General features: G+C 41.4%; 1 protein-coding gene across 1 annotated transcript in view; it reads right to left on the bottom strand.

Annotated features, from left to right (window-relative positions):
- Positions 1-27837, bottom strand: part of LOC136876970 (probable peptidoglycan muropeptide transporter SLC46) — a 159367-nt gene that overhangs the window by 106357 nt on the left and 25173 nt on the right. Inside the window, exon 2 of the mRNA XM_067150741.2 lies at positions 858-1268. Coding sequence (XP_067006842.1) covers positions 858-1182 — 325 coding nt within the window. The 5' untranslated portion in view covers positions 1183-1268. The remainder of the gene's footprint in view (positions 1-857; positions 1269-27837) is intronic.

Genomic DNA, 27837 nt, shown 5'->3' with positions numbered 1-27837 from the left:
ACCTCAATTAAGGCCACGGCCGCTTCCTTCACACTCCTAGGCCTTTCCCGTCCCATCGTCGCCGTAAGTCCTATCTTTTTTTTTTTTTTTTTTTTTTTTTTTTTTTTTTTTTGCTATTTGCTTTACGTCTCATCGACAGAGATAGGTCTTATGGCGACGATTAAGTAAGCTTGCATCCGGGTTCGAATCCCACTGTCGGCAGCCCTGCAGATGGTTTTCCGTGGTTTGCCATTTTCACGCCAGGCAAATGCTGGGGCTGTACCTTACTTAAGGCCACGGCCGCTTTCTTCCTACTCCTAGGCCTTTCCTATCCCATCGTCGCCATATGACCTATCTGTGTCGGTGCAACGTAAAACAACTAGTAAGTCCTATCTGTGTCGGTGCGACGTAAAGCAAATAGAAAAAAAAAAAGCTTATGTCTTATAGCGACGATGGGATGGGTAAGGCCTAGGAATTAGAAGGAAGCGGCCGTGCCCTTAATTAAGGCACAGCCCCGGCATTTGCCTAGTGTGAAAATGGGAGACCAGGGAAAACCATCTTCAGGGCTGCCGACAGTGGGGCTCGAACCCATTATCTCCCGATTACTGAATACTGGCCGCATTTAAGCGACTGCAGCTATCGAGCTCGGTGCGACGTAAAGCAAATTGTAAATATATATATACTTGTAGCCCTGTACTGTACACAATTATATTTACCGTACTTGTCATAAGTACAATGAACATCCGTTTCTGATTGAGACTGCTACTTCGCTTCCACTTCGAGTTTCCACCCCTCTAAATAGGCACACCTAGGTTCACAATGGCTATGCCCGATTACATTTTCACCAGGGCTGCTGTACACCGAATTGCGTTCGTTACCTGGAATAGCGCTGTGCAGTGGGTTCTTCCAGATGGCCATGTGTGTGACAAGGACATGCACGTTATCGTCGTACTCTGTCAAGTTGTCTGTCTCTCGCCTGGTCAGCGCGTCGCACACACTTTCATTGTAGGCCAGGTTCACTCTGCATGCTTTCTCGAGGTTCAGGTTCCTTACTGCCATCCCGGACAGCACCATGGGGAAGATGTAACAGATGAGTATAGGCTCCACAGTGATGTAACCGAAGCAGAAGTTTATTTTCTCGCAAAACTTCATTTCTTTAAACTTCTCGTCGGCCTTAGCCTCCGCCTTCTTCTCGCCGTCCATTCTTCTGATTTCTGGAGCAAGATTTCAAACGTTTTACCTCTACCTTCTCTTTACATATTCCATTCTAGCTCTCGGCAGCGAATACCCTGTGAACAGAGAGAATATAAATCATCAAAATATATAATTGAGGCATTGACATGGGAAAGGTAGAAAGTCATAAAATGTAAATTTTACGTACACATATACATCATCATTATAGACCGTTTTTACAGCTAATAATTAATAATTAATAATAATAATAATAATAATAATAATAATAATAATAATAATAGCGTTTGGCCTCCGAAGAAGCCTGGCGCAGGTCTTTCGAGTTGACGCCGTATAGGCGACCTGCACGTCGATGAGAATGGGGCCCTATGTGTGATGAATTCTAATGACGAAGATGGCACACGCACCCAGCCCCCGAGGCATCGGAATTAATGAATGAAGGTTAAAATCCCTGACCCGGCCGGGAATCGAACCCGGGACACGCTGGACCCAAGGCCAGCCCGTTAACCATTTAGCCATGGAGCCGGACGTTTTACAGCTGAAGAAAAACAATAGTTTTTCCAACATTCTGAAGCAGATGTTACTGAAAATAAATAATGTTAAATCAAAGAGTGTCCGCCTCTGTGGTGTAGTGGTTAGTGTGATTAACTGCCACTTCCGGAGGCCCAGGTTCGATTTCCGGCTCTGCCACGAAATTTGAAAAGTGGTATGAGGGCTGGAACGGGGTCCACTCAGCCCTGAGAGGTCAAGTGAGTAGAGGGGTGTTCGATTCCCACCTCAGCCATCCTCGAAGTGGTTTTCCATCGTTTCCCATTGATCCTCCATGCAAATACCGAGATGATTAATCTCCTTCCATGTGCTTGTAAGATCTGTATGTCGATCTCGTGATAGGACCGTCCTCTTTCGAGAATATTGTGCTCCTTCCACGATTCTAACTCGTTGAATGATTGTCTTATCTTGACTGAGGGAAGTTCGGCTCTTGAAATTCTTATCCACCTCACAGTGCTAATATTAAGGCCTTGCGTATTTATATATCTCTTGCTTTCCATCGCGAAGTCACGAAAATCCGTAGGCGTCATAATGATTACATGAAATGATCGAAAATGTTTAGCCTCTCTGCTTATTTCAGCATCTTCTTCTGGAACCTTTGTTAGCCACATATACTACCTATTTTTGAAAACAAACAACTAGTGTGAACGTCATGTCAGGATGCTGGCAACAATAACTTACCATTTTGAATGGAATAGGTTTCGGAGGCAGTCTGACAACTGAAGTATCACTATGACGAATTATAGCCTAATAGATAAATATAAACAAAGTTTACATGCAGTTGACTTTGAACAATTGGTAAAAGTTGTACCTAATTCTACCGGAAGCACGGGCTGACTTACTACCATCTCCATGCCAAACCTCGTGGACTTAACACAGGTTCTGTCTTGCGCCAATTGTAGAAACTAATCTACTATACCAATTGACTTGCTACCGTTCCCATGTCAACGCCTCAATTGTATGGCTGCATGCTATCCTACTGATATTGTCGCTGACTTCTCACCAAGATTGACGGAGTTCGAATCTCTGCCAATGCACGTGAGATTTCCTTAAATGAAATGTTACTATGGCTCGACTTCAATGTAAAACTGGAGGTTTTTTTGCTATGACAACGATACCGACAGCAGTGTTGCCAACTCAGCGGATTTTCCGCCAAATTTGGCGGATTTTTAAATACAACAGCGGATAAATTTTCCATTTAGCGCACAGCAGATTTTTTGACGGATTTTCAAACTTCTTTCAGCGATTTTCAACGTTAACAATATCACCTTTCATCACCAGGAGGAAAAAATAATATAGAACTTACTACGGCATAATAGTCTATTTATTCGCGTTGTCTTGAACTTTTGCTGCATACTACGACTCGTTTTCTAGCCCAGCTCTGGCCCACAGCCTCAGTCAGAATTTGTTACAGTCTTCATGACCTGGGTAGTGTCGTGTTTGATAAAATGTTTCTTTTGACATCAGGTTATTTTTCGTACGTCAATATGTCGAAAGAATAGGTTAAAAAGTAGTCAGATATTTCGTAAAGAGTAGTTAAATAATTAACTTTAAAAGACTGGTTGGTTGAGCTTCCCACTGATCCCAAATACCGATGATGCATCAATTGGCAGTGCAATATAAATGCGAAATTGTTTGACATTATTTCTTTCCGCACTATCAAAATCAATGAAAACAGTAATGAAAGTGAAAATAACTTTTGAAATAGATTTGAAAATTTCCGTATGTGCTTTGCTGCTGTGAACTGCCAGCATATACTTTGAAACAGAATGATACCAGATGGCTTCATATGATACCACAGGACCTCAACCCAGGACATCTGCTTCAGAGCATATAGTGCGAGGAGGAAAAGGTGATAAACTCCTGTTCTGAAACTGGTGAGTGTTGAGTTAATCTCTTTAATTAAAACAGCTGGTATATGCTATTTTGTTTCAGTTCGAAATTTTAGCGGAATTTAGCGGATTTTCAACTCAAATTTAGCGGAGAAAAGGTTTATGGGTTGGCAACACTGCAGGCACGTGAAACTGCAAGCAGAGTTTATATAACTTTGAGATCATTGGACATTCTGAACGCTACACTGGCAACGGTTGTGATCAATGGTATTCTACGAGAAAGAAGTGAGTTCTCGGACCAAACTGTATTTACGTCGGTCTGTTTTCAGACCGGCTTTACTGTACGTGAGTGAACGCTATGTTAGAAGTAACAGATGTGAACGTAGCGAAAGTGATTGCTGGTACAAACACGTGAGAACAATTACGGGAAGGTACTCGGAGTTAAGGGAATAAACTGGATGGAAGAAGCTATACGCATGAACAGGTTTTACTAGTGGGATGATGTGAAGGGAGTGGAGAAGGATAGGTTTGCTAAGGGAATAATAGACTCTGCCACGAAGGATGAGAGAAGTAGAGAGAGGAACTAAAGTGACGGTGGTTAGACTCAGTGGCGGCTCGTGAAATGTCATGTAAGGCGCGTTGTATTTAGATAAGACCACTATGTTTTTGTGGTATAGGGCCTAATGGCGTGTTAAAGAATTCTAACATGAAACCGGTTATACAATGTAAACAGGAACACACGACATTTATAAGACACATAGCGTTGCACGTTATTAATAATATTACTGTTATTGGCTTTACGTTCCACTAAATACTTTTACGGTTTTCGGAGACGCCGAGGTGCCAGATTCCCGCAGGAGTTATTTTACGTGCCAGTAAATCTACTGACACGAGACTAACGTATTTAAGCATCTTCAAATACCACCGGACTGACCCAGGTTCGAACCTGCCAACTTGGGGTCAGAAGGCCAGCGTTCTACCGTCTGAGCCACTTAGTCCGGCATTTGTTGCACATTATTTGTTATTGATAAACTTCAGTAACGTAATATACGTGCTTACAGTGCCAGCTACCGTTGCAAAATGACTGGCTCACCTTCTTTCCTTGTTAGAAATACTGTTTTAATTTCAATTCCTTCTTGGTTACAGTTGCACCATTATGCAGTGTGTGTGTGTGTGTGTGTGTGTGTGTGTGTGTGTGTGTGTGTGTGTGGTTGGGGAGGGTGTTATAGGCCAATGTTACATGGATCGGAAGTCACAACTGTCCTACTTCGAGCAGGGAACAGGCATTATATTCCCGGGAAATAGCAAGAAGTGTCAGATCACGTACTGTGGTAAAAAAAGTCTTGGTGTTATATATTATTATGGTGAAATAAAGTCGCTTGGAAGACCACAGGGGCTGACATCTAGACAAAACAAAGACCATGTTATTAGGAAACTTAGTGGTGGTGAAGCAACGCTGGAACGACTCTCACAAGATCTCATACAGCTCCTCCAAGTCTATATTATCCAGAATGGTCAGTCAGAGCAACGTTTTGAGGTAGAAGAAGAAAGAAAAGCCTCGTATGGTGGTAACACAAAAGAAGAACAGAGTTAAATTGGCTAGAGAGGATGTGACGTGGGAGAAACGATGGAAATGTGTGATCATCGGTGATGAAAAGAAATTCAATTGGATGGTCCCAATGGTTGGTCATAATACTAGCATGCCATCAGGAAAGAAGAACCGATATTTTCTGAAAGACTGTTACGGGGAAAGTCTCTGATGTTATGGGGTGGTTTCGGTTATCTAGGAATAAGAAGTCTTTCTTTCTGAACAGGTCGTACGAAAGCCGCAGACTATCATAAATTGCTTGAAGACCATATTTTACAAGTTGCAGAGGAGATGTGCATAGAGTCCTTGGTATTGCTATAATAAGTTCTGCAAGAAGAGATTTCAGAAAAAAATTGCTAATGAAATGTAATGGCCAGCCACTTCTCCAGACCTTAACCCTAGTGAAAACTTGTGGGGAGTCCTTTTCAGGACTGTATATGAAGGGGAGAAGTAGGATGATGTCAAAGGAGTGAATATATCTGTAATTTCTATATGGATCAAGATTAATATTTTTGTGTTAGAGATGCTTGTGAAGGGTATGGCTGACCATGTGTTTCAGATAGCCATGAAAAACAGGCTCATTTATTGGGCATTAGGATGAAGTTATATTACCACTAAGCATTGGTAGTTGGCACTGTAAGTACGTATATTAAGCTATTGAAGTTTACCGATAACAAATCATGTGCAATGCTATATGTCTTATAAATGTCGTGCATTCCTGTTTACATCGCATAATCAATTTGATGGCAACATTGTTTACTGCGCCAGCACACCCCAAAAACATAGTGGTCTAATCAATATGCTACATACTTTAGGAGGATCACATTATGGTTTAAATTCAGACACGGATAATCTAAATCAGCTTAAACTACATACATAATGACACATGCAAATATAAACTTCAAACTAGGGTCACGTAGCTGTGAGCTTGCATTCGACAGATCGTAGGTTCGAATCCTAACGTCGACAGCCCTGAAGATGGTTTTACGTGTTTTCCCGTTTCCACACCAGGAAAATATTTGGGCTGTACCTTAATTAAGGTCGCGGCCACTGCCTTCTCAACCATAGCTCTTTCCCATCCTGCGTCACCGAAATTCTTTCCTGTGTTAATGCGACCTTAGACGAAAATGAATAAAAGAAAGAAAATGAACTTCAAACGACAATATGTCAAGACACACATAAGCTTTCAGTTCGAACTCCACAGTCACCAACCCTAAAATTGGCTTTCCGTGGTTTCCCGTTTTCACAGCAGACAAATTCTGGGGCTGTACCTTAAATAAGGCCACAGACGCTTCCTATCCACTGCTAGCCTTTTCCTGTCCCATCGTCGCCATAAGAACCTATCTGTGTCGGTGCGACGTAAAGCCAATTGTAAAAAAGTAATTTAAGCTTCCTTGTAATTAATGCTTATACTCGTATGTCAGATCTAACCTTCTTTCTTTAGCTGTGGCAAATCTCTCGATCACTTGCTTATTGAAATCTGGAATTCCATGAAGCATCCTCCTTTATATGAAGAGTGTCGCGGAATGACATTGGCTACATTATCTATGAGATATCTGTGTATTCCGTGTATTTGGGAAAATGAAAATCCACAGCCTGTTTCCAGTCATTCGACCGGGTCAGGAATGGAATGAATGAAGCCCCCATCTAGCGGTGAGGTTAGGAATTGTGCCGGCTGCCGAAGCCTGTCGCACTCCTCTGGGGCAATGATTAATGAATGACAGATGAAATGAAATGATATTGGAGAATGTTGCTGGAATGAAATATGACGGGGAAAATCGTAGTACCCGGAGAAAAACCTGTCCCTCACATGGAGTGACCTGGATTTGAACCACGTAATCCAGCACTGAGATCCCGACGCGCTGCTGCCTGAGCCACGGAGGCCCTATCTGTGTGTTTGTATATAGTTATATTTACTTTATGACGAGTGTGAGTGATTATAATAAATGGTGATATTGTGAACACAACAGTGAAGTCCGCTTACAATTTAGTAGTTTTACTATTTATTCAACAAAGAGCATAGCCAGCGCTTTTAATCTCTCAGTTCCCATTGCATTCCTCACAATATATTTGTTCTATTTAAGACGGGCAAACATTTTTCCCTTTCTACAGTAATCGCTGCTGTGGTTGTAAGTTAATCACTTTCAACAACGACACACACATTCGGAAAAAGTTCGCATCATGTCATTCTGCAAAAAAGAACTGTAGAAAATCTATAGCTCTAACTACAAACCTCAAATATTATCGGAAATACAACACCTGTATCCCGGTTCGTAATTTCTGACAATTGAGGGATACCATAAAATAGCTGTTATGAATCAGTTTTGGGAAAAGTTGTACTGCTTTAGTCGCACATATCTCGCAATATTTCTGATGATTCGAGTTTTAAAATCGGGATATGAATATATGAGGGAAAATTAACCGTTTCAAGGCAATAAAGCACCACGCTTTCACATTGTATATTACATGTTATTAGGTTCTGTAAGATTTAATTTAATAGGATACTGTAATGGAAATAGCAAGGGATTGCCTAGGAACAACTTGTGTAAAGATGGGGAAAAAGTGTATAAAAAAGAAGGCTTATCAAAAATGGCTCCAAACAAGGGCTGATGCAGACAGGGAATTGTACGTAGATGAAAGAAACAGAGCGAAACAAACAGTTGTCGAATCCAAAAATAAGTCGTGGGAAGATTTTGGTAATAACCTGGAAAGGATAGGTCAAGCAGCAGGGAAACCTTTCTGGACAGTAGTAAAGAATTTTAGGAAGGGAGGGAAAAAGGAAATGAACAGTGTTTCTGGTAATTCAGGTGAAGTCATAATATATTGCACCCATAAGCGAATTTACGTAATTAATTTACAAATTAAGAGTTGAATATTTCGCATATTGGGATACTACAGTAGGCTGTGAATCTAGCAGTCACAAAGGAACTTTCTGGCGCCAGTCTGACGGCAAGGAAAATCCTCGAAACACTTCTTAGAGCACGAGCAACTTGTAAACCGCCCTGAGTACTGCATCCAATAAATTTTATGGTACCGCCTAGGAGTGGCGACTTTCTACTTGTTTCCCACGAGAAAATCACGCGTTGAGGCCTGACCCACTTAGCAGAACAATGAGACAACGATAGCACCCACCAACCCTCGGGAGGAAATGGAAGCATCCACTCTGCGAAGAGCGCGAAAGTCTCAGCCAATCACAAAATTCTAAATTTGAATGAACTATCATAGCGGGAATCTACAGTCAGTATTTCGCTATCTGAAGCCCGGTGTAGTGGTGAAAAACAGTGTCCTGACTTCTTAATAATATTGGAAAATTTATCAGTGCGAAGGTGTGGTTAATTATTGGCTAATTAATAAAATTTTAACTTCACACGGAAGTGTAGTATCGCCCAGGAAATGAAGTGTCATGGCGGCAAGGAGCCATTCGCTGGAAGAAAATAACGCCGGTGACGCGCGCCGTCGTGTGAATTATCCTGTGATCGTTTCCCACGGCGCAATATAACAAGTAAGTCAGACCGAAATTAGGAAGATTGTGTACATAAATTTTGAAACATTAACCTACGGATGTATGATAAAGCGCTCCCAAGGGCTAGATCACTACGCCACATCCCTTCCACAGAACTATTTTCAAGGTGGGGGGGGAGAACTCATTACATAACCAGCGAGCAGGGTAGTTGAATCTTCAGTCTGTGTGACAGTGTGACGGTGTGACTGTGTGTTTCACTGTGTATCCTGTATTCGTGGGTTAGTTGAATCTTCAGTGTGTTTAGAGTATGTCAGCCAATTCAGTTAGTCAGCTTTGAGCTTTACTTTTGACTGGTAAGAAAGCGATCGGAGACACTTGTTAGCATTCTGAGTGAGCCATGTATTTTACTTGGGAGAGTAACATTTTAGAAATGAACACTTTAAGAAACTTTACTTTACTTTGAGTTTATGCAGAGATGACAGGCAATAGCTACACTTTCAACACTTGGCTTAATTGAACTCACAATACGAATCGAGAGGGACAAGTCCATGTTTTCAGCGTAGCTGCATAAAACCTTTCTAATCCACGTGTAGTTTGGCATTTGTTTGAAAGCTATTTTATTCTTCATTTTGGGAGGACGATCAGCATAAATTTCTCCACATCATTGGAAACTGTACTTAGCTTGCTTGTACCACTTATAATAAACTGTTTTGGCAAGCGAGATGTTTGCGGGGAGAAACTAGTTAAGGCAGACAGGGAGGAGAATGACTTTTCTTTAATGAAGGCCGCAGTGGTAAAGACCTTGAGCAAACTGTTATGTTCCGAAGAGGTGAATAATCGGCCAGCCACTAGGTAAACAAAAAAAAACTGAGAGAAGGTGTGCAGACCAGCAGGTGATTTCCAGGCAGGTAGCGGACAGGAACTTCCGTCTTCACGTCAGGAGTCCGTGCACTGCTATCGTCTAATCTTCACTGGAGTGCGAGAAATGCGAGTGTTTATGTTAATGTAAGCGTGTGTAACGCCATGATAAAAATGTGTCAAATTTGCGTGTGTGAAAATTTGGAATACCACATCAGCTTCAAGATGGAATTCTAATTCACCATGACCGAGCCCGGAGGGTGAACCAACATGCCTCCATCACCCAGGTATGAGCATCAATAAATAATGTAAATTAATATGTAGGACCGTGCCTAATCGATGATCAAATGTAACTTAGACTGTTAGGTAGGATTGTAAATAATTCACATTTTAATAATCATTATTTTAATAATAATAATAATAATAATAATAATAATAATAATAATTTTTGCACTTTCAGCTAGGGTTATTTGCGCATTTCCTTTATGTAGATGTTGTTTGCGTATTGTTATGGATTATTCTGTAGTATGTCACTTTGACAGTTTAGGATGCTATATTATTTGATCTCAATGAGTATAATGCCGATTTATAATTATAATATAATCATCATGTTATTTCAGTTTTGAGTGATATTTCTGTTGGAGTTGTGATCTTGTAGACGCCGCCTTATTGATTTTAATGCTTATTTTGCTATTTTGCGCATTCAGCTTGTTTTATGTTTTTGAATCATCCTTCAGATGACCGTTTCCGGTAGTTCTTATCCCGTGTGTTTTGCAACGATTTTTGTGGACACGAGTATTTATTTCTGTGTAGTTGCGGTTACACATTCTTCAATAGCTGTGTTTTGAGGAGCAATCTCGTCATTTTAGTAAACAGTTAGTGCCAGGAAGCCATTGATGAGTCAGCTCTGATATTTTGTGATATGTGAAGCAGAGAATGATCGAGAGATCGAGCTAAATGAACAATATCCCTGATGATCTACGTTGATAATGGAAATGTGATTTTGGACCATGTCATGAACTGTCGTAAGAAATAGCAATGTGCACGACAGATATTTCGCCCGCCGTATACGAGCGAGGCCGTATTATGAAGTACTACGTCGAGAATATGATGAGTAAATAGAATTGAGAGATGAATAATTTAACCAAGAGTGTTAAATATGTTGCGACATGGGTTATGATTGTAGGCAGAAGCCTGTATTTTGTTTCAAATAATTCCAGGGAAAGTAGATGTTCGGCAAATAGGCCAGTTTATGCTAGCCATAGTACATGTGAGCAGAGCGACGAGTCAATGTGTTTTTTTTTGATAGTCATGTAGTGTCATGGATGACATGGAATAACAGTAATTATTGTCCATAAAGGTTAAATAGTATCATGGCCAGACATTTGTCATCAGAGGTTAGAGATTGCCGTCAAATTCACAATATTTTGCTACTCGTAGCGGGGTAAAATTTCCTGTAGACTCCGACATTTTTGCGCATTTCATCCTTATTAATTTTCAAGAGGCAGCGATGTTGGGATCTAGTTTTGTTTATTTGTTTTCTTTCTGAGTGTACCTTTTATTACCGTTCATTTTTAGGATGTGATCGTATGTGAATTATTTATATTTGATTTCATGTAAATAGATAGGTGTAGTTAGGCTAGTTTTGATTTCTGTATTTTCTTTTGTTGGAGCAGTGTTTCTCCATTAGCAGATTTAATTATGTAAATAAGATTTCATGTGTTAGGATAACGGATCATCAATTAGGTCACAGTCAAAACCATAGTAGTGATATGCTCATCCCAGGCATTCAGTAATTACCAAACCTTTAAAATCCACTACATTTTAAATTAGGAAATGAAGCGATCTTTAATAAACCAATTGTATAATAACTGCCGCAAATGAATGAGGTAAATAAGATGGCATCTGCCTCCATCTAGTGGTGATACCACCAATAAGAGTTCATAATGAAGTGCAGTCAGCGGCAAATTAAGTAAATTTGTAATGTACAAGGATCGCTGTCATTTGAAATGTAAACATGAGGCACTTGGCCTGATCATTTGGATTATATTTTTAAGAAGTCCAGGCTATCACAGTCATGCAAGTGAAGTTTAAATAATTAGATGAGTGGTTGTAACACTCAGGTTCATGTTTCAATAATTTCTTTCGTTTAATCACGAGGTGTTTGAATAAGACAGTGGTTATGTGGTAAATGGTGTACGGTGTTCATGGCTGTTTTCTTTGAATTATTCTTTAGTTGTTACATGGTTAGTGCAGTCCACGATTACTTTTGAAGCTGGGTGTTTCCCAACTAAGCCACATGTTTTAAGACTTGGTAAACACCTCTGAGTCAGTGTTGATTTGATGACGTAATTAATTAATTAATTATTCAAGTACATTAATTTATTTTGAGAGACATTTTCTACGTAATACAATTCTGTATTTCAAATGTGATGATATTTCTGACCAGAGTTTTAATTTATTCACGTCATCGTCTTGAAGACTGTGTCAACATAATCTGGAACATAATTATTTTGATCGACTTTCAGTCAATTTTATTAGGCAGACATTTGTGTTATTGTGAGGCAGATCTTTAATTTTTTTTAAATTTCTATTTATTTACACTTTGTTTACATTTTTCACCAGTTTAGTTTACTTTCATTTTTTTGGCACTTTGCACTTTATTCAATAAATCAGTTTGTTATTTAAATTTTAATTCAGTCTTTGGGTACAGTCATTTATAGTTAGTTTACCCCTACTTTTCATTTCCTCACTCCCTGATCGACGGGTGGCCTATCTTCGGGGATGTCCGGACGGTCCACGACTGAGGAAGAAGAGTCTACATGCAGCGATGAGTATCATTTAAATGTCATTTATTACAGGAGCAGCCGGCGCACAGAAGAAGGAAGAAGTCACCGCAGTTGTTGCCTTGAAAAGGGCACAATATCCTAGGGAATCACTGGATAGGTGGAGGGAAAAATTTGGAAATCTTCTCAACGTAAAAGGAAATCTTCATGGTGGTGTCGCGAACAACCAAGCTCATGGAGAGGAAAAAAGTGATGGTGAAATTACGCTTGAGGAAGTGGAAAGGATGGTAAATAAACTCCGTTGTCATAAAGCAGTAGGAATAGATGAAATCAGACCTGAAATGGTGAAGTATAGTGGGAAGGCAGGAATGAAATGGCTTCATAGAATTATAAGATTAGAATGGAGTGTTGGTAAGATACCTTCAGATTGGACAAAAGCAGTAAATGCACCTATCTATAAGCAAGGGAACAGGAAGGATTGCAACAACTATCGAGGTATCTCATTGATTAGTATACCAGGCAAAGTATTCACTGGTATCCTGGAAGGGAGGGTGCGGTCAGTGGTTGAGAGGAAGTTGGACGAAAACCGGTGTGGTTTCAGACCACAGGGAGGCTGTCAGTATCAGATTTTCAGTATGCGTCATGTAATTTAAAAATGCCACGAGAGGAATAGACTTGTGTTTATGTTTCGTAGATCTAGAGAAAGCATATGACGGGGTACCAAGGGAAAAGATGTTCACCATACTGGGGAACTATGGGATCAAGGGTAGATTATTAAAATCAATCAAAAGCATTTATGTTGACAATTAGGCTGCATTGAGAATTGATGGTAGAATGAGTTCTTGGTTCAGGGTGCTTACAGAGGTTATACGAGGCGGTAATCTTTCACCTTTGTTGTTCGTAGTTTACATGAATAATCTGCTGAAAGGTATAAAGTAGCAGGGAGGGATTCAGTTAGGTGAAAATGTAGTAAGCAATCTGGCCTATGTTGACGACTTGGTCTTAATGGCAGATTGTGCCGAAAGCCTGCAGTCTAATATCTTGGAACTTGAAAATAGGTGCAATGAGTATGGTATGCAAATTATCCTTTCGAAGACTAAATTGATGTCAGTAGGTAAGAAATTTATCAGAAATGAATGTCAGATGGTGATACAAAACTGGAACAGGTAGATAATTTCAAGTATTTAGGATGTGTGTTATCCCAGGATGGCTATTTACAGCAGTAAGTGAGATTGAATCAAGGTGCAGGATAGCTAATGCTCGCAGTTGCAATCAACAGTAATCTGTAAGAAGGAAGTCAACTCCCGGACGAAACTATCTTTACATCGGTCTGTTTAGACCAACTTTGCTTTACGGGAGTTAAAGCTGGGTGGACTCAGGGTATCTTATTCGTAAGTTAGAAGTAACAGACATGAAAGTAGCGAGAATGATTGCTGGTAAAAACAGGTGGGAACAGTGGCAGGATGGTACTCCAAATGAGGAGATAAAAGCTAAGTTAGGAGTGAACTCGATGGATGAAGCTGTACGCATAAACTGGTTTCGATAGCGGGGTCTTGTGAGGCGAATGGAGGAAGATAGGTTACCTAGAAGAATAATGGACTGTGTTATGGAGGGTAAGAGAAGTAGAGGGAGACCAAGACGATGATGGTTAGATTCAGTTTCTAACAATTTAAAGATAAGAGGTATATAACTAAATGGGGCCACAGCACTAGTTGTAAATAGTGGATTGTGGCGACGTTTTGTAAATTCACAGAGGCTTGCAAACTGAACGCTGAAAGGCATAACGGTCTATAGTGATGTATGTATGTATGCATGTATGTACCATATGTTTAGAAATGTAAACGCTCCTCTGTATGTTTCATCGTCCATCTCACTACACAGAAGAAGAAAAATATTTGGCCTACTACTCATAATCGTCACATTATTCATTGCCAGGCTATCATACAGACAGGGACAGACTGCTAGACTTATGAACTGTGCGCAAGCATGCATGCAACAGGATGTATGTAGCATTCATAGTAACTTTTTAAGACCAGCCCATGCGAGATAGGTCCTGTATGTGGAGATTGTTTTTCTCCCGCAGTTACATAACAAAAATTTTGCTGAGTTAAATACACGATAGAGAGATGTATGTGAGTAAATGTGGTATATTGACAAAAATTGCTCATAAGAAACAATGCACAGTGCCATTAGGCAGGCCGCAGAGGACAGAAGCTCCAAATGCAAGTCAACGAACTGTGTAACTTTCTTCTCGGCCACAGTTCTCTTGTGACCAAGGCCAACACATTATAGCAGGTCTCCAAGAAATATGACCAACGACAACATCTGGAGACCATGTTGTGACATGGATGTGATACATTTTAGGCTTTATCCTGGGGACTTATTTCGTAATTAGAAGTACATTTATTTTGCTGTTAGTTTAACGTCGCACTAAAACATCGAAGGTTTTCGGCGACGCAACGATGGGAAAGGGGTAGAATTGGGAAAGTAGTGGCCGTGGCCTTAATTAAGGTATAGCCCCAATATTTCCCTGGTGTAAGAATGGGAAACCACGGAAATCCATCTTCAGGACAGCCGGCCTTGGGATTCGAACCCACCATCTCCCGAATGCAAGCTGACAGCTGAGTGTATTATTATTATTATTGTCGTTTCGGCCAACTAAGGAACACGTCTCCTTCCCAAGGCTTTAACATTTGCCTAGTATTCCCGCATTCGTTGCCGGTGTTATTCGTTTCTTGCTCCGGTCACACCTTCCCTGTTTTCAGCTTCGGCTATTCTTGGAAACTCTTGTGATCTTGAAGTTTCTTCTTAAGTAGGTTGTGCGCCAGGATATCATCATGCGTGATGCCCACCTCTTGTAGATATTTTTCTACCTCTTTGAACCAGGCCCTTTTTATCATCTTGGAAGTAGGAGAAGATCCGGCTTGGTTGACCTTGCAGGGCTCATTCTTGTCTTCTATATTTTTTGTCTTTGATGAGGTCCAAAATTTTCCCCCAAACTTTTCTTTCTTTGATCCCAAGTTCCTCAATAGTGACTTTTTGTTCATTGCAAGGCATTCCACTTGGTAGAGGGCCTCCAGACGAATGACGGTGTGGTAGTATTTGAACTTGGCGTTCAACGATATTGATCTTTAGTTGTATACACTCTTGGTTAGATGGCATGCCATTTCCCTTTTATTCATGCGTGCCATAACGGCTTCTTTCTCACACATTTACCCGCTTGGTTTTTCACGGTTCCACATTTAGCGTTTTTTGGTGCCGTCTTTACGTTTGTTATAAACTGAGTTTTCTCAAAGGAGATCTGAAGATCTGCTTTCGCTCCCTGTATCTTAAGCTGCCTGATTTGTAGCTGTCTGTAGCGAATCGGAAAGGATTGCTAGATCTTCTGCAAAAGCAAAACAGTCAATTACAAGTTTTGTGTTCCTGCAACCCTGTCTGGCTCCACTGTCGACCCTTTCATTCCTCATTTCCTTGCGCCATTCTCGGATGATTTCTCTAGAACACAGCTGAAGAGGTGAGAGCCCATGCCCTTGCCTGACTTCTGCCCTTACTTCAAAGGCATCTCAAACTTCTCCTATGAACTTTGCCTTCGAAGTAGCATCTGTCAGGTTCTATTGAATGATCACTGTTGTTTCATTGTCCAAGCCGAATTCCTTTAGGATTTTTATTAGGTCATTAAGATCAATCGAGTCGTAACTCTTTTTGAAATCGACAAAAGTCACCACGAATTTCTGGTTCCTGAGCTTTTGATATGAGAAGGTACATTTTAGATTCCATAATCTGCTTGATACAAGAGCGTCCTTCCCTGAACCCTCCTTGTTATTCTCCCAGTTGTAGATCCACTTGTTCTTCTGCACTAATCTGAAGAGTTTTCGAAAGAGTATTTTTTTTTTGCTAGGGGCTTTACGTCGCACCGACACAGATAGGTCTTATGGCGACGATGGGATAGGAAAGGCCTAGGAGTTGGAAGGAATCGGCCGTGGCCTTAATTAAGGTACAGCCCCAGCATTTGCCTGGTGTGAAAATGGGAATCCACGGAAAACCATCTTCAGGGCTGCCGATAGTGTGATTTGAACCTACTATCTCCCGGATGCAAGCTCACAGCCGCACGCCTCTACGCGCACGGCCAACTCGCCCGGTTCGAAAGAATCTTGAAAGTAATTAAGAGGATGGAAGTAGCACGATTATTATTATTATTATTATTATTATTATTATTATTATTATTATTATTATTATTATTATTATTATTATTATTGGAATCGCCGGCCTCGCGGTGTAGGGGTAGCGTGCCTGCCTCTTACCCGGAGGCCCCCGTTTCGATTCCCGGCCAGGTCAGGGACTTTTACCTGGATCTGAGTTCTGGTTCGAGGTCCACTCAGCCTACGTGATTACAGTTGAGGAGCTATCTGACTCTGATATGGCGGCCCCGGTCTAGGAAGCCAAGAATAATGGCCGAGAGGATCCGTCGTACTGACTACACAACACCTCATGATCTGCAGGCCTTCGGGGTAAGCAGCGGTCGCTTATTAGGCCATGGCCCTTCGGGAGTGTTTATTGCGCCATGGGGTTTGGTTTTGGCTCTTTTGAATCACGTTTCGCCAATTAGAGGTAACTAGTACCAAAGGCTTCGGAAACTTGCAACTCCAGCTCTATGCACTTATGACGTGTCACGTTTACATGTCACTTCACCAGCTACAAAATGTTTTGACACGGTGCTCGTAAGTCAGAGATGTGTGAGGCAACCACAGCGTCAGCACCGCGTTAAACAAACGAATGCGAAATTCCCAATTGTGCAGGAGAGCAAGAACAGTAAGAGTACCGGTATCTACTTCTTAGCAGTGTCTTCTGTTAATTTTACCTCACCTCCTATTGGCTTACATTTTAGTTATTCAACCTTAAAATAGTCACAGTAACTTTACTTTAACAATGTTAGATTAAATTTTGAATTGTTATTTACTTTACACTTCATTTTCAATTAGCTACCAAAAATGAAGAGGTAAATTCGCCAGTACGCTATTTTCGCCTCCTAAATTGTAATTATGCCATTGCTTTAACTTTACAAGTGGTAAATCATAAGTATAGTCACAAGACTTGGAAACAAGCTCTAGTTATTGCCTTTCGAAAACGAGAGTGAACGGGGGAAGAAAGAAAGAAAGAAAGAAAGAAAGAAAGAAAGAAAGAAAGAAAGAAAGAAAGAAAGAAAATACTAGTCCTATTCATTTATTTGCATGGATTTATTTATTTATTTATTTATTTATTTATTTATTTATTTATTTATTTATTTATTTATTTATTTATTTATTTATTTATTTATTTATTTATTTATTTATTTATTTATTTATTTATTTATTTTGAATTATTTCTTCTCTTACCATTGCTTAAAACCATTCAATGTTCGTGTGACAAGAAACAGGAAGTATAACAGAATGATTTTCTCGCATAGAGTTGTATAAGTCTGTTGAGTTTCATTAGCGTCTCTGATAATCCTGCAGTTCTAGCTCTTGAAATAATCACCTCTATGAAAAGAATTTAAAATAAATCCCAGTACATCCTCATCCGAATCTTATTCAATCATCTTCCCTTTTCCTTTCAAGAATGTTTCCTGTTAGGTAGTGTGGGGCAGTTGCAAATATAGCTATACGATTTTACTTTCCGAGGTTTTGTGATAGTACATATATCACACCCTCGCACTATATGTAGAAGTGAGAGATGTTATTGTTAATACTCGATTATTATTATTATTATTATTATTATTATTATTATTATTATTTTATTTGTATATTTTATCATTTATATTTGTAAGCTGAGAGATCTCCATATATGTAGTATGAGTAGTTTGTTTTGAACAACGAGTGGGAAAACATTGCTATATTGGACTCTGGTAATTTGTATGACTCATGCGGGCATCCCAGTGTCTTATGGGATGTACTTGTTGTTGTCGGTAAGTTCGATGAATCATGTGGACAGCCCAGAATCACATGAGCTTATTGATGTTGTACTAGGAAAGTTCTATGACTCATTTGAAACACCCCAGAGAGTTTGTTTATGTCTTGGGACCAAGAAGTAGTTCAGGGTATGGTCTTGAGGATCACTCATGATTGGCTGGCCAGGATCAATCTAGGCGTATCATGTGAGAGGAAGGGGAATGCTGATGTCTATAAAGATTGATCATACGGCGGGAAACGACTCATACGGTACGGGAATGAAGTAGTGCTGATACACGGTACTGGAGTGAGACTGCTGCACTATACTGGACTGGACTTGAAACGTTCGTGGAAAGTAGTCTTGTTATGTTCGTGGAAAGTGGATGATCGACAAATTGTGGAGTGCTTACGCATTAGGTATTGTAGCACTTGTGGCGGCCTGGTATTATATGTTTGGTGAAAGCTATCTCTGACTTTCCACAATTTATGTTCAGGATCGACAAGCGTGTGTTGCTCAAATGTATATATCTTTACAACAAGTATTAAAATCAGTGAACACAGTATTCTGAGGTACAGTATCTGTGTGATATTATAAATGGGAAGGAGGCGACCGTTGCCTTAATTAAGTTACAGGCCCTGCATTTGCCTGATGTAAAAACGGAAAACCATTTGCAGGGCTGTCTTCCGAATGCAAGCGGATAACTACGTGATCCGAACCACGTAGTCATTTGCTTGGTTGACCCAGAATAACAATGGACAATGTCAAAATTGAAAGATATACGTTTTCACATAGAATAGTTTAACATGGTTCCAACGATAGGATCCCAGCAACCAGATCTCTTTGCTTCTCCTTTCTTTTCAGGAGCGAACAGATGGGTTTTTGAGCAAGTAAATAAATTACTCTCCCACCTGTAGGTGGGTTTGGTAGAATAACATCCTTAGTATCCCATGCCTACTGTAAGAGGTGACTAAAAGGGGGACCACGATCTCCCAGTTTGAGAGCGTGGGTTGGCGACCATTGATTCTCTACATTGCTTCCACTTACTTTGGGTCAGGCTCCTTATTTTCATATTTTCTATCCGATCTTCCGATCCCGACCGTGTTAGGTTCTCGAGGCCTGGAGAGTCTTTCATTTTGATGCCTTCGTGGCCCTTCTTTAGCCGATATCTTCATTTTTCGAAGTGTTGGACCTCTTCCAAATTTTTCCTCTGATTAGTGTGAATAGATAATGATTATCCAGTTGTACTACCTCTTAAAGCAGTAATCACCACCACCACAAATAAATTACTCCGTTGAGAAGTATTATAGTTGTTACAATATATTACAAATTAATTGTTATGGCGATATTAATATGTAAAAGTAGTTTCTTATCATATCCATGGAAACAAAAGTTCTAAATTAAACAGTATTATTAACCCCGGTACTTTGTCCCTTGCAAGATAAAAGCACCCTCGAGTAACTTCGTCCATCAAAACGGACATAAAATATCTTTCTTAGCTGAAGATGGAGGATCATGATATTTAGGTGAAAGACTAATTTGCACGTTCGGATTTGAAAGGAAATTCTAAAATAATATTTTTCTAAATGCATTGAAGAAGATAATAGAATACTCCCATCCGCCAATTTCGGATCACTGAAATTGGGGAGGGAGTGATCTTCTTCTTCTTTATCTGTTTACCCTCCAGGGTTGGATTTTCCCTCGGACTCAGCGAGGGATCCCACCTCGACCGCCTCAAGGGCAGTGTCCTGGAGCTTCAGACTCTGGGTCGGAGGATACAACTGGGGAGGACGACCAGCACCTCGCCCAGGCGGCCTCACCTGCTATGCTGAACAGAGGCCTTGCCGGGGATGGGAAGATTGGGTGGGGTAGACAAGGAGGAGGGAAGGAAGCGGCCGTGGCCTTAAGTTAGGTACCATCCCGGCATTTGCCTGGAGAAGAAGTAGGAAAACGCGGAAAACCACTTCCAGATTGGCAGAGGTGGAAATCGAACCCACCTTTACTCAGTTGACCTCCCGAGGCTGAGTGGACCCCGTTCCAGCCCTCGCACCACTTTTCAAATTTCGTGGCAGAGCCGGGAATCGAACCCGGGCCTCCGGGGGTGGCAGCTAATCACACTAACCACTACACCACAGAGGGGGACCGTGAACATTATTCTCGTAAGAATACAATATTTCCACAATAAAAATACACCCGGTCCGAAGCCTCAGAACCGAAGGCCACTAGGCTGACCATTGAGCCAAGAAAACGGACAATAATAATGCCGGGAAACGAACCTGGAGTCCTCTGAACCCAAGTCGACTAAGCTGACCATTCAGTCAAGCGGCCGGACATTTTGTATCATAAAAAGAACGAACCACATATATTAGTCATGATTACAGTCAAGAAAATTTTCTCGCCAGTTGATGGTCTCCGTGATTGGCAGATCAGAGTTTTTTACTCCTTTCATTCATACCCGGTATATTTGGCAAAACTTAGGAAACCGCCCGTCCAGCTGATCAGGTTAAGAGACTGCTCTCTGTAAAGTGTAGTGGGCCAGGGCATGCCTGCAAGGTTTACAGTGGGCCAAGGATAGAGGCCAACGCCCTGGAATTGCGTAACGAGAGCAGAAATGAACACCCTACATTGTCAAATTACAAGACATAACACTTTCTATGCATAATTGACAGCTGTATCTGACATAACATCAAGTCAGTGATATTCAAAGTGCGGCCCTACTGACCTCATTCAAAGTTTACCTGCCGCCTACGAATAAATAACCTATTTTTGCTATCGAACAGTGGTTACTTTCCGTGATAAGACTGGGAACATGAGAGAATTTTTCCATGAGGATATTGCCCACAGGATTGTGACGAAGAGAAACTTTAAAGGAGGAAGAGGACGAATAAAATTAATTAAAATAGTGATAGTCCGCCTCTGTAGTGTAGTGGTTAGTGTGATTAAATGCCACCCCCCCCCCCCTCCGGAATCCAGGGTTCGATTCCAGGCTTACCACGAAATTTGAGAAGTGGTGCGAGGACTGGAACGGGATTCACTCAACCTCGGGAGGTCAACTGAATAGAGGGGGCTCGATTCCCATCTCAGCCATTCTCGAAGTAGTTTTCCGTAGTTTTCCACTTCTTCTCCAGGCAAATGCCGGGATAGTACCTAACTTAAGGCAACGGAGCCTTCTTGTCATTCCTTCCCAAACCCTTACAAATTCTCCATCCCCCCACAAGACCCCTGTTCAGCATAGCGGGTGAGGCCACTTGGGTGAGGTACTGGTCCTCCTCACCAGTTGTGTCCCCGGCCAAATGCCTCTGTGGTGGTGATTATTGTTTATAGAGGAAGTACAATTAGGCAACCGTCCTCTATTTAACAATAATTAGAGAGAAAAATGGAAGAGATCCGACACTTCGAAAAATGAAGTTATCGGTCAAAGAAAGTCAAGGGTCACGAAGAGCGCGAAAATGAAAAACTCCCGAGGCCTCGTAAAAGAATAAGAGTTGACCAAGGGAGGTCGGAGAGGATAGAACAGGGCCTGTCAGGGTACATGCGCTTGGTGCATGCACTGTGCACGGTGCAAAAGACGACTTCGCTTGGTTGACCAGAGAGCAGACCGCCCACTCCTCGATTTGGAGCAATAGCGCTTACTCTCTTTCCTCACGCCTGTCTCGCTCGCTCTCCCTGTCTCCCTCTTCCACACTTGCTGCGTAGCGCTCCAAATCCGAGCTGAGTTGAGCCGAGTTGAGCCGAGTAGAGCCGAGCTTAGCCGAGCTTAGCCGAGTAGCCCAGAGACGAAGCGTTGGTCCGAGCCAAGCCGAGCGGCACCGATGCACTGTGCATGGAGCTCTTGCGTCTCTATCTGCACGCGTGAGATTTTGGGCGTTTGAGAGGCCCTGGGATAGATGAAAGTGAGAAGCCTGGCGCAAGTAAGTGAAAACAATGCCAAAACTGAGCTACGGACCCCATAGTCATCAACCCACACTCCCAAGTTAAGAGCTACTGGGGCCCCTTTTAGTCGCCTCTTACGACAGGCAGGGTATATCGTGGGTGTTATTCTACTGTTCCCACCCACAAGGGTCTCATGTTCTAGGGCACTGCCCTTGAGGCGGAAGCGGTGGAATCCCTTAGTGAGTCAGAGGGAAAACCAACCCTCGTCGGTAAATGGTTTAAGAAAAAATGGCGATAATAACGAAATAAAAAAAACACATGTTTTAGTATTTACGACGTCCGATTCCTTAGCTGAATGGTCATCGTAGCAATCTTCAGTTCAGAGGGTCCTGGGTTCAATTCCCGATTAGGCCGGGGATTTTATTCACGTCTGATTTAATTTTTCGTGTTCACAGACTCTCTTAAATTACGTTGCTGGGGATAAAGTGTACCCCGACCCTTTCCTTCAAATCGATAGATTTACCAGCACATAAAATAATTCGTGCGGGTCATAATTCCGGCGTCTTAATGCACACCACCTCATATGCACAGTGCGCCACAATTCTGAAGCAAGGCAAGGCAAAGTCATCTCCGTACAGTTCATGAATGCCATTGGAGGGGTGGAAGGTAAAGGTTTCCACTATTCGTAACCTCCGCACTTGATGGGGTTGAGTGGTTAGCTCTACGTCCGGCTGCCTTTGCCCCCAGGAATTAACCTGGTACTCATTTTTAGTGTAGGCTGAGTGAACCTCAGGGTCATGTGCACCTCCGGAAGTAGGAATCTCGTTTCTTAAATTTTTCGACTTCCTGACGGGGATTCGAACCCACGTTCTTCCGGGCGAACCGAGCACGCCTTTACCCCCCCCCCCTGCCACAATTCTGACCGCCACAAAAACACGTAATAATGAATGTTGTAAAGCCCGGGCAAATCCATAGAGTATAGGACATGTGGTGTTAAAATGAAGTATTTTATTGCGCCAATCTACTGTACCTCAGCATGTAGATAAATGTGTCTAGTTTTATTTCATTTGAAATGGTTGCTGTCATTTCTTGATGGATACAGTACTTTTGCATCCATCTCTTGGCACAGGCCAGAGCAAAGTGTAGCTTCCACTGAAGTCCCAGTCTCATCCATGGCTGTGACAATATGGAAGCTCCTGGGGTATGGGTGGTGCTGAGCAATGGCATTCAGAGCACAACCAGTGCGTCTGAGTGTCATGAAAGGTGTTGCTCATAGGGTCAGTTGTGCTACAATAGCACTGTCTGGCCCAGTGAGGAACGCAATGGCAAACTACCTCACTCCTCGTCTTGCCTAGTACGCCTCATTTTGGTGCTGTCATTGGTTTTTGTGGTTTTCCTATAACTGCATAGCCTTTGGTGCTGCTGTTTGAGGATCCAACCAGCCTCTGGGCTGATGACCTAACGGACACAGACACACTGTTTCATTTAACTAGTACTATTTCGCTGCAGAAATATGCACTATTTCTAAAAGTATTTGTTGGAAACATTAACAGGTTGGTAGACTTGTTATGGATACGGAAACCGATTCGTTGCAATTAAAATACCTGAAGTCTGAGTGAGTGGGGCTCCACCATTTGCCTGGTCTGAAAATGGGAAACAAGGGAAAACTATCTTCAGCACCTGTAACCATGTGTAATTTATTTTTTACTGTTATTAAATCAGTGGTAGGAAATAATTGAATCAGTTAAACTACTGAACAAGTATAGCTGTATTGTTTCCAGGTTAATGAAAATTAAAAGTTATAATTTCTTAACAATTATCACAAATTTTGCTGTTGCGACTATTACTCCCGTAACCATGAATTGCCTCCCCCCCCCCCACCCCTAACATCCCTCCACGTAGGGTTGGCATCATGAAGGGTACCTGGCCGTAAAACTAAGCCAAATCTATGTGTAGTGACGAACTTAAATAATTGAGAAAAGGCCAGGAAGAAGTAGAATATTTAATGTCCACGACCGCATTAAACTTCAAATTAAGTTTTCAGCTGGCCGGCTGAGTGGCTCAAATTGTGGAGCACTGGCTTTTCGAGTAGTGATGTGCGCAAGTGACGCTTGGACTCGCGAGAATCAAGCCTGGCGGTTCCGAGCATATCCGAGTAACCCGTGCGAACTACTCAACTCTCCGCGGTGACGTCACGATCCGTAACTGCGACATAGGACCTGTTGCCGCGCAGGCGGAATAAATACTGCAATCATTAAGTACTATCACAACAGCTAAGTAAATAATGACCATAACGTGAAACACGCGACTATAAGACCATAACATATTTGTTTCGAAATGCCATTCGTTTCGTATGTTTGTCACACAATTATATTCCTTCTTATTCTTTTTCTTCTTCTTCAATGCAGTATTGCGTTGGGCTCTTTCGTTATACGATGACTGAAATGTCATCGGAACGCCAAGTCTCCTTCTCAAAGATAATTGGTTTCATCAAACGAATACAGGAAACGGTGGGAAGACCTGTACACGAGGATCATGATGCCGCAGCGCAACAGATGTTTACGTACTTGCTGTCAACCATAAAAGGAAGTTCATCAATGTTTAAAGTCGCGGTTCTGTCCATTGGTATTCGAAGGTACCCAGATACGTCTACCTCGCATCGGTAGATTTACCAGCGCATACAGCAATTCGTGCGGAAAATGATTCCGGCATCCTGGTATCTCCGAAAACCGTAAAAGTAGTCAGTGGGACGTAAATCCAATAACATTACATTTTTTAATATTAAGGTAACTTAGGGAGATCCCGACATGAGGGAGAACTCGACACTTTTAAGCTTAGCGCCCCTGGTAACCACAGTACTCTACAAGTCGAACTAGTAACTACATGCATTGGAGCCGTAGGGTGTTGTGCTCATGGTGATCCTGGTAGCAGACGATTATCACTATAAATACAAGACACCTGAATAGTTGAAGGTGAGTATGTAAGTGATATATGATGTAAAAGTAACGTACTATAAGATAATGAGTAGGTTGTAGAACGAAATACGTAGATATGCGATATTTTTAAGGCAATGTTTGAGGTTAGGCGCACAAAGCACGTTTTGGAGAAGCGGCCATGTCATTTCCAAATCGCCAGTCATTCAGCGTGGTAAGTGCTGCCACCTCTTGCCTGCCAATGTAACTCGGGGAGATGTCGACATGACAAGCGTGGGAGATCTCGACACTGTCATTTATCCGTACAATCCCGATATCCTCCAAGAAGACATTTTTGAATACGACCTTGTGCAAGACGAAAATGGTTCAAATCACGTACATGTTGGAGAAGATATTGCTGTCGAAACTAAGGCCAGTAGTCCTACATTATCACAGGAACATGAAGCCTCACCTGCATTTACACCTCCGAGTTGCTCAGTCCAGGAGTTATCTCCTGTTCCGATATTAAGACTCCTATCTGGAAAAGGAAGAGGAAGAAGAGTGCAAGAATCCGCCATGGTGACTTCTCAGGATTACCGACAAAAGTTAAGGAAGAGGAAACGCGTAAATGAACAGAATCCCTCAAATCTAAACAAAACAACGAGAACTCGGCGTGTTGGTAGTGGGGAAGCTTGTTCCTCAAGCAGTCTTAATTGCTCTGAGAATTACTGCGCAGTATGTGATGGCTATTTCTATGACGACAACCGAAATGAGGCATGGGTCCAGTGTAGTGGGGAATGCAGGAAATGGTTCCACGAGATGTGTGTAGAAAATGGAAACGACGAACAGTTTATGTGTGCCCACTGTGTACAATAGCTGTGTAACTCTTCCGAGGTCCTACCTAGTGTCAGGTTCTCCCTAAGTGCGGGAGAAGTGGATATTTTTGCATCGTTTATTTATTTTCTAATTTACAATGATATGAAGTTTTATTTTTGGCCATAAATAATAGAAAACATACACTAACTGTCTACAAATTCACCAGGTAAAAATTGAACTTTTTTGCAAATAAAGCATTATCAAAATTACAGGTTTTTGCTTAGCGTGTCGAGATATCCCTAAATTACTATACGTCATATCAAGCACATACAATACTTGCCAAAGGAGTACTACTCTAGTGATGATATCAATAAAAGCATCTTCCTATATGCACTCCAACCACATCTACATCCCAACGGAATAATACAGTTGTTTTGGACCTAATGGACACTGATCAAGCAGTAGAACAGCAAGACAGTAATATAGCACAGCCCCACCAAAGTAGGAATAACTTGGATTCACAACAGGTGCAACGCGAGGCGGTCTCCCACGAGGAGCGACAGGAGTTGACAGTGAAAAGTAGTAGAGATCCTCGCTTGCGTACGCCTAGGAAAAGTGTCGAGCGGAAGGAAGATCACCCTAAGTCACATAAACAATATTTCGGGAGAAGTTCATTTTTTAAGTCGAACAGAATGTTTATAAATGTCATGTCACTATCGTCACTCTGTCTTCTCGTTATGCCTTCAGTGCTAGCGACCTTCGCCACTTTTAACATAAAGGGAGTGAGAAGTGACACAATGTTAGGTTTGTTGGGACGTTTCTTAAAGGAGCATGATATTCTTTTGTTACAAGAAGTAAACAGCAGTCATTTGGGCTATTTATTTAATTATGATTATGTAGTGAAGATGTGTAGTAGTGCTCGAGGAACTGCTGTTGTGTATGTCGAAAGGGATTAACCTAACAGACATTACAATGGACCACATGGGACGAATATCAGACTCCTTTAGTTATATCAAGATCATTAACGTGTACCTGGTTCCCTGTTTAAACAGGAACGGAATTTTCATTTAAGACATTCTATCACATATAGCGACACCGAATACTGTTCTTCTGATGGGCGACTTCAATTGCATTTTACACCCACGTGACTCAACAGGTGTTTTTAACTACTGCCCAGGATGCTAGTATAAAGAATGCAGTTGGCTGATGTATGGGAGACACTTTATGCCCCTCGTTTTGAATATACATTCTGCCGCGGTGATACAAAATCTAGGATAGACAGAGCGTATATCTCTGCAACAAAAGCAAATATTCTAGAATACTGCAGAGTCGTACCACGCTATCAGCGATCATCATAGTGTACTCCTCACGTTAAACTTTTCCAGATTACCAATTTCTCAGCCAGGAAATGAATAAACATGTTTTTAGGAATGAGGAAGATGTTCAGCGATTTAGTGTTACGTATAATCAGTGCAAAAGCAGTCTTTCGAGTTATAGAAATGTTACGGACTGGTGGATGGAGAGATTTAAATCGGCTATGAAATCAGTTGCAAGGAACATGGATTAAGAACACCGGCTGGAACTTAATTGTAGTTTAGAATTCTATGAAAGGGTAATGTATGATTTATATTCCAAAGAAAAACCTGGAGAACATGTGTCCAATGAAATGAAAACGATTAAGCAGACCTTCTTACGACTAAAAGAACAAAATGTACAACGTCTTCAGCAACATGTTAAAAGATCTTCCTTCTTGGAAAAGGAAATGATATATTTACACCACATAGCAATGATGCGTAAATATGCTAACCAACAAATTATACACCAGTGGATAGACTCTCAAGGGACCATTCTTAACTCCAAAGATGAGTTGCTACGCGAGGGTGAACAATACTTCCACGAAATATTTGCAGAAGATGAAGTATCTGACAGGTGTGGAAAACATACTTTCCCTTGTAGAAACATACGTCAATGAAGAATATCCTTCCTTCCTCATGAGATCTATCACCAAAGAGGTTCTCAAGAAAGCTGCTCCTAATAAGACGTCCGGAATGGATGGCTTTCCTTTGAA

This window comes from Anabrus simplex, chromosome 7, assembly GCF_040414725.1.
Source record: "Anabrus simplex isolate iqAnaSimp1 chromosome 7, ASM4041472v1, whole genome shotgun sequence".
Taxonomy (NCBI): domain Eukaryota; kingdom Metazoa; phylum Arthropoda; class Insecta; order Orthoptera; family Tettigoniidae; genus Anabrus; species Anabrus simplex.
This window is presented reverse-complemented; position numbering and strand designations above follow the sequence as displayed.